General features: G+C 33.1%; 1 protein-coding gene across 1 annotated transcript; it reads left to right on the forward strand.

Moving 5' to 3' along the window:
- Positions 1–311: 311 nt before the first annotated feature.
- LOC104084869 (uncharacterized) lies at positions 312–782 on the forward strand. Its single transcript, XM_009588824.1, has one exon. It carries the CDS (start codon positions 312–314, stop codon positions 780–782), a length of 471 nt encoding a protein of 156 aa, XP_009587119.1.
- The last annotated feature ends 8355 nt before the right edge of the window (positions 783–9137 follow it).

Here is a 9137-nt window from a genome sequence, read left to right on the forward strand (position 1 = left end):
ACCTTCCCAAGACGCATGCTACATCATTTTCCATAAAGTACATATACATATACTATACTAATTAAACGAAATACACTAGAATATACATATACTATACCAATTAAACGAATACACTAAAATATACACATAATATACTAGAGGAAATACGTATAAAAATTAATTAAACTACTGATATTTATCTTGCATTGGTCACTTTCTTACCCTGAACACTTAATATATAGTGCTTCACCTAAGAAGCTTTCCGGTCCCCATTTTTCTATCTTTGTTTTCTCCTTCTTCATCTCTTATCTTTCTTAGGGTTAGATTAAGGAATGGGGGACGGGAAGAGGAACAAAGCTTCGAAAGTCTATGTTGTATTTCGTGGTAAGAGGCCTGGATTACACAACTCTTGGCATCAGTGTGCTCCTATGGTTACTAGTGTCAAGGGTAGCATCTTCAAGGCCTTCAAATCGTATGATGAAGCCATTGCAGAGTTCAATGAGTTTAGAAATGGATCTCAAGCTGATAATATATCAGCATCGAAGGTATATGTGGTATTTCGTGGTAAAAGGTTTGGATTATACAACTCTTGGTGTGAGTGTGCTCCTATGGTTATAGGTTTCAAAGGAAGTATCTTCAAGTCTTATAAATCTTATGATGAAGCCATAGCAGCATTCAATGAATTTCAAGAAGAAAATGTTGACAGTGAAGAACCATCTTCAAGTTCGTTTGTAGATGAAAGTGATGTAGGGGTTGAAGGTGACAATGGAGCAAGTGTTATATCATTTGTGTTGTTAACTTGAATATTTGTAGGGATAAAGATATCAAAAAATTATTCAGTTTGATTATTAATAAGAGTATTTTTCCCCTTATGAACTGAATGTTTTGTCTATATTGTTGGATCTTAATAGAAAAGTTTAGTTCTAAGTGCCAAAGTGTTATCATCTACTGACTAGATGTTAAGTAGTTATAAGCGTTAGATTCATTTTGCATCTGTTTTAATCCTTACTACATTGTTTCATGATATTCATCAGATTTTGGACACTGTCTAAAATGTTAGATGAACTTTTCACATTTGTTTGATTCTGAAAAATTGTAGTAATGTCAGGTTTTGGATACTGTTTGTTTCATCTCTAAAAATCTACTTCTTTGGACAAGAACTTGACAAGAACTTGGGAAGTTTGCTTCATATATTTTGTCTATATATATAAGTTTCTTGACAATATATTTTTCTACTATCCAAGGTTGGTGTAAAAACAAAAAAGATTAAACGATCCCTGGTTGGTGTAAAAACCTATTGTCCAAGGTTAATTCAAACAATCCCTAATTCCTACTGTCCAAGGTTGGTGTAAAAATCTTTTTTTCCTTTAAAAGATTCAACTATATTCAAGTTCAATGTGCTATATTAATTTGGCAAAAAATTGGCCACCTTTAAAGGACTTAATTAATCTTTACAAATGTTACTCTTAGTACTTTCATTGCATTAGGCATCAAACGAACAATTGCAATATTGAAGACAATACGACTGTTTTGTTAACTTGAATCAAACGATCATAAAACAAAAAAGATTCAATGATATAATAATAATAATAGTTTCATTAATATGAACCTTCATAACATCACCAAAACATAATAAGATCAATAAAAATATCAACATAAGGGGTAGACAACTTCATAGACTAAAAAACATCACCATAAGCAAAAAGACAACTTGAGATAAAACTTCGTAATGCATGGACTACTCAATATTCTGGGTCACAGAAAGAGACTTGGTGGTCTTGGAGGCGGATTCGGTATCACTAGTGATAACAATGATAGAATTTCTCTTAGATCCATTCTGGAGGGATGGTGTGGGCATATCGTCAAGCATAGTATAGAGTGAAGTTAGAGGATGCTCCTCCAACATCACACTTTTTAGGTAATCAATGCTTGAGTCACGAACCACCCTCTCAAGCAATTCATTAACCTCACGCTTCAGCTTAGTAAAGTCACCTTAAGATCTTGGTACAAAATATTATGACTAACGGGTAAACCATGGAGTGGTTGTTTAACAACTTTCTTGGTCGGAGTCCTATCCATCGTTATGCTTAGATGTAGTAGTAGTTTCAGTTTTATTGTAGGGTTAGCACATTTTTCGAAAAATATATAGGGAGAGTTATAATACCTATTCCACTTCCCAATAAGACTTAAAGTCTCTTTGTAGAGACCCTATGCAACCATTACACTTCCCAGTAGCCATATCTGCTCCTCCATATGGATATTACACATCCCAGCAGCCACTTCCACTCCTCGATGCATCCATTACACTTCCCAGTAGGCCCTTCCACTCCTCCATGCAACCATTACACTTTCAGTAGTCAATTTCACTCCTCTATGCACCATTACACTCCTCCATGCAACCATTACTCTCCTCCATGAATACAATTAATTAAAGAAGCTTGTCTTTATCCATCCGCCTATACAGATTTTGGATTTTATTTTAAACTTCTGCCATATAGTGGCAGTGCACTTCATAGGTTTTATCTCATAGTCTTAACCTTAGAAGACTTGAGTAATCCATGTAAAGATTATTTGATCCTTGTTTAGGTTTAGGTTTAAGTTTATGTTTTGGTGGTTGAATTTAAATTAATAACGGATCGGTCTCCAAAATTTTGTATTGGTAAACACAATTTTTGATTTTTCGTGTTGATTTTTTCACTTCTCTATGAGCAAATTAATGTCGATTTTTAAAATATTTTTTAGAAAAAATAATCTTCATAGTCTTGTTCTTGGTTGTAAAATGATAAAAAAGAAGAGTGGGACTTCTGCACTAAATATATATTAAATGATTTCCAATTTTAATTGGCTATTTTTTAAACCGGTAGTCTTCTTAAAATAGATAAATATAATAATAATAAATGGAAAAAACACAAACAATATTATGAGGAACAATCATATTAATCCATAAACATGTTTACTTTGATCCATTTGAAGTAAGTACATATAACTAAAGAGAAGCACATATCAAGCTAAGCATTAGGTTATCCTAGCACTTCAATAGAGAAGATCACAGCCCCTGATGTAGCCTCAAATAGCTCAAAGAGAAGAACACTCCCTTTCTTCAGATTATTGTCGATAATAAATTATTTCCACCCATTAACGAGTCTTCTCCGAACACCACTTGTGAGAGTCACAACCCACTCCTTCCCATTACATCGAAGCATTATTTTAACCGAAATAGGAGGAAGATATACACAAATACTCTTTGGAAGAAACTGCAAGAACATAATGTAAAGATAGGGTTCAGGGTTCATTGCTAGTTGGGATAATCAACAGTTATCAAATCATGAAAATTTAAGAAAACAATATTACCAGATAATCACGCTTAATGTACGATCTGGGCACGTTCATCCGAAACCATGGATAGAATTCATCTTCAATCCATCCGTTAGCATTCATGTTTAGAGTATCGATTTTGTTCGGAGAATTGAAAATGTTGTTCTTGTGTTTAAAAGATATATAAAGAGTCAAAACTTTCAATTTCCCTCCAATCATATTTTTACTTTTTCCTTTGTTTCCCTACGAAAAATGTATTTGATATTTTAGTCCAAAAATGTCATCTTGTTTTCCCTCCTAATAAAGAAGCTAGAATACATTTTAGTCCTAAAATTTAATCATGTTTTCCATTTTATTATAATTAAGATTATCAATAAAAATATATAGAATTATATATTGACTATTATATAAATAGGCCGATATGTATGACCTTAATGAATGAAATTATATAAACGTCTATTATATAAACGGTCAATATTACTATAAAGCGTAATGATCTAATTAGCATAGGTTATATGACTACAACCTTATTAGTCAATGGGCTTATATGGTTGCTATAGGCCGATACGTATGACCTTAATATAAACGGCTATTATATAAACAGTCAATATTACTATGAAGCGCAAGGATCTAATTAACATAGGTTATATGACTACAACCTTATTAGTCAATGGACTTATATGGTTGCTATAGGCCGATACGTGTGACCTTAATATAAACGGCTATTATATAAACGGTCAATATTATTATGAAGCGCAGCGATCTAATTAGCATAGGTTATATGACTACAACCTTATTAGTCAATGGATTTATATGGTTGCTATAGGCCGATACGTATGACCTTAATATAAACGGCTATTATATAAACGATCAATATTACTATGAAGTGCAACGATATAATTAGCATAGGTTATATGACTATAACCTTATTAGTCAATGGACTTATATGGTTGCTATAGGCCGATACGTATGACCTTAATATAAACGGCTATTACATAAACGGTCAATATTACTATGAAGCGCAACGATCTAATTAGCATAGGTTATATGACTACAACCTTATTAGTCAATGGACTTATATGGTTGCTATAGGCCGATACGTATGACCTAAATATAAACGGCTATTATATAGACGGTCAATATTACTATGAAACGCAACGATCTAATTAGCATAGGTTATATGACTACAACCTTATTAGTCAATGGACTTATATGGTTGCTATAGGCCGATACGTATGACCTTAATATAAACGACTATTATATAAACGGTCAATATTACTATGAATCACAACGATATAATTAGCATAGGATATATGACTACAACCTTATTAGTCAATGGACTTATATGGTTGCTATAGGCCGATACGTATGACCTTAATATAAACGGCTATTATATAAACGGTCAATATTACTATGAAGCACAACTATATAATTAGCATAGGTTATATGACTACAACCTTATTAGTCAATGGACTTATATGGTTGCTATAGGCCGATACGTATGACCTTAATATAAACGGCTATTACATAAACGATCAATATTACTATGAAGCGCAATGATCTAATTAGCATAGGTTATATGACTACAACCTTATTAGTCAATGGACTTATATGGTTGCTATAGGCCTATACATATGACCTTAATATAAACGGCTATTATATAAACGATCAATATTAGTTTAAAGCGCAACGATATAATTAGCATAGGTTATATGACTACAACCTTATTAGTCAAAGGACTTATATGGTTGCTATAGGTCGATACGTATGACCTTAATATAAATGACTATTACATAAACGGTCAATATTACTATGAAGCGCAATGATCTAATTAGCATAGGTTATATGACTACAACCTTATTAGTCAATGGACTTATATGGTTGCTATAGGCCGATACGTATGGCCTTAATATAAACAGCTATTACATAAACGGTCAATATTACTATGAAGCGCAACGATCTAATTAGCATAGGTTATATGACTACAACCTTATTAGTCAATGGACTTATATTGTTGCTATAGGCCGATACGTATGACCTTAATATAAACGGCTATTATATAAACGATCAATATTACTATGAAGCGCAACGATCTAATTAGCATAGGTTATATGACTACAACCTTATTAGTCAATGGACTTATATGGTTGCTATAGGCCGATACATATGACCTTAATATAAACGGCTATTACATAAACGCTTAATATTACTATGAAGCGCAACGATCTAATTAGCATAGGTTATATGACTACAACCTTATTAGTCAATGGACTTATATGGTTGCTATAGGCCTATACATATGACCTTAATATAAATGGCTATTATATAAACGGTCAATATTACTATGAAGCGCAACGATCTAATTAGCATAGGTTATATGACTACAACCTTATTAGTCAATGGACTTATATGGTTGCTATAGGTCGATACGTATGACCTTAATATAAATGGCTATTATATAAACGGTCAATATTACTATGAATCACAACGATATAATTAGCATAGGATATGTGACTACAACCTTATTAGTCAATGGACTTATATGGTTGCTATAGGCCGATATGTATGACCTTAATATAAACGGCTAATATATAAACGGTCAATATTACTATGAAGTGCAACGATCTAAATAGCATAGGTTATATGACTATAACCTTATTAGTCAATGGACTTATATGGTTGCTATAGGCCGATACATATGACCTTAATATAAACTGCTATTACATAAACGAACTTATATTAGTCAATTACATAAACAGACTTATAAACGGACTTATATTAGTCAATGGACTTATATTAGTCAATTATTTTTTTGGTGAAATAGAAAGATAGAATCAGGAGAGAGTACTAAGAAAGAGAGGAGGAACAGATATGGGGACTGATTTTGCATAGGGAAGTTAAATGGGTAGGTTTTGTATTCAAAGAGGAACGGTTACAATGCAACTAATAAAATTCAATGCAACTAATACCAATAACTTGAAAGTCCAGCAAGAAATTAAATATACTTCTAGAATGCATACACAACGATTGGGAATAAGAAGGGTATATGGTTGCAGAAGATATATATGTTCACATACTCAAACCTAAAGACCTAAAACACACTCACATACTCAAACCCTAAACTATGGACACCTCTCCCTCTACCAAACGAGCCCTATCTTACTCTTCTACTAGCAATGATGCCATGTATTACTCTTCTACTAGCAGTGATAATGAAGAAGAGAATCCTCCAATATTTGAAGTGGTTATGACTGATTCATACATCAACTACAACGATCTGATAAATTATTATGTCCTTTAAACTTTATTTCTTTAAATGTTACAATAATTTCTTGAGTTAATCCTAAATGAATTTTTCTTTTACATAAAATACTTTTGTTTCTTATACCTTAACTCTAGAAAATATATGTGCACCAGTATTGTATATCTTGATTCAGTTTTATATTTTCCGAAACTTAATAGTAATATTTTTTTAAAGTATATTCCAAGAAAAATTTACAAGCATCTTCCTCCAACAGTAGAACACGCGTTGCTTCACTATCGTGGCAAAGAGTGGTACGTAAATATGAGCGTCGGTGATCAAAGAAGGTTCAAGGTAGGCTGAAGACTTTTTGTTTTGGAGAATTATATCAAGCGAGGTTTCGTCGTCAAATTTATGTTGGTTGATGTTTTACCACTGCGTGTTGTCTTCAATGTTTAAGTGAAGGGAGAAGAAACTTCATACGGTTGAAATTGATTAGTTTCTAGGATGTATTTGTGTGATTTATCCTTTTATTATTTTTTATTTTCATGTACGTTGCTTTAGTTATGGTTGTTGTGCTTTATTCTGTTGAAGTATTATATTATGAAATTTCAATCTTCATATTGGTCTTCTTTACTATAATATTTGCCTTTTAATTAACATTCAAAAAAATCGAAATGGAATAATTAGTGATCATGTATTGGAAGAGTAAATGCATCATAAGGGAAGTTAAATAGGTTGGTATGTTATTAATGTAGTGTAAGAGTAAATGCTACATACGGAAGTTAAATAGGTTGGTTTTGTGAGTAAAGAGGAACGGTTGGGAAGAAGAATAGCAGCAGTTATTCAACTGGGAAGAAGAATGGTCGCAGTTAATGCGTCCTCTTCTACTGGGAAGAAGAAGGGTCGCAGTTAATGCAATAGGTGTATCAATTGATGCATTGAGGTAGACTACTCTTCAGTTAATGCAATAGGTGTATCAATATAATGCAGCTACCTAGCATTAGGCTAAGGTATGACAAGGAAAACTTTTTTGTAAGCTAAGGTGTATTTTAAGTTTATAGTATGCAATGTATTGTAATTGGAGGTTAGGCCAAGCCCCCCTCCAAATATTGTTTTTGTCGGAAGTTGAATATATCCCAGCCCAGGTATTGAAGGGCATTTTAAAAAAAAAAGTCCTCTAAATTAAAAGCAAGTAACAATAAAATAAAGTATTTAACAATGACAATTATAATACCACACGTTTAAACTTATTACAAAACAAAGTCAATAAATTCAATAAAAATCTATCTCAAATCAAATTAAATAAGTTTCAAACTTAAATCATCTCAAACTAAACGGTCAAGTCTTCTACTTTCCAGTTTGCTTCATCCTTTAGATCAGGCAAGCTACTCTGTGATGGTACTGTTGCATCATCTTGCTGTAATTAGAGTAAATAAGACTAATAAGAAATGTATTTACCCAAAAAAAATAAAATAATTAATCAAATTTGTTACTTCTACCACCACCTCTACCACCTCCTCTAGCATGGCCTCTACCACGGCCTCTACCATCACCTTTACCACCACTTCTACCACCACATCTACTACTACTTCTACCACCACCTCTACCTCTCATGTTACCTCTAACTCCACTTTCAGTACCTGTTTGTGAACTTCTAAAGTATGAATCAATTCTCCCTCTATATCTATTCAATCTTGGACGTCCACGAGAAGTTACGTATCTAGGATCTCTTATATTTATTCCTTCACCCTCACCCTCACCCTCACCCACACCATCATGTGTATCTTCCAAATCCCAATTTGGAACTATCATATCATCATCCCAATTCAAAAGGTCATGTTCCAATCTGTTCAAATCATACTTAATATATTGCCTCATCACTTCAGTGTCCAATGCAATATCACAAACCCGTTCAAAATGCTTTAATAGTTCCCTGTACATCATGTATTCATAAGTCATACGTGGGTAACCTCCTAGAAAGAAACGTTTCAAGTACGGACGAACAACATCTTTTCTCCACCTTTTCAATATATACCTCTCATTAACGTTTTTAATCCTCTTATGAGACAACACCTTAAATATGGCAGCATATAATACCTCTTGTTTCAAATCACTTGCAGCTGCAACTTAGATATTCGCCAATAGGTGTATATTCAACCGTGAATACAAATGGATCTCTAGTATTAAAACTCATGAGTGAAGAATCTGTTATAATGTATTTCTCCACTCCAGGGTTTGCTTGATGATCTTCAGGGGTGCTGATTTCACAATGGAACAGTTTCCTTAACTGTACTTGAAAAAATTTAAACACTTCACGAGTATAACATGCTTGAAGTTTTTCCTCCTATGTGAATTCAGACAAACATTTTGGTTCAAAGCACCTCGACCTATATTCAGCTTCCAATTCTTTCTTGAACTTAGCTCTTATGGCTAATTCATATTGCTGAACAAATAGCTTCAAAGTGCTTTGGCGGGTGATAAATCCATCAAAGAAAGCATGCATTCCTTCACTTCTTTGTGTGAACAACATCCCAGCCCAAAAGTGGTCATTTAGGTATATAGGAAACCATTTTTCCTTCTCCAAATAAAGCTTATAATA

This window comes from Nicotiana tomentosiformis, chromosome 11, assembly GCF_000390325.3.
Source record: "Nicotiana tomentosiformis chromosome 11, ASM39032v3, whole genome shotgun sequence".
NCBI lineage: Eukaryota > Viridiplantae > Streptophyta > Magnoliopsida > Solanales > Solanaceae > Nicotiana > Nicotiana tomentosiformis.

Excerpts from the sequence above, each read along its gene's own strand:
- LOC104084869 (XM_009588824.1), top strand. The coding sequence starts at position 312 with ATGGGGGACGGGAAGAGGAACAAAGCTTCGAAAGTCTATGTTGTATTT.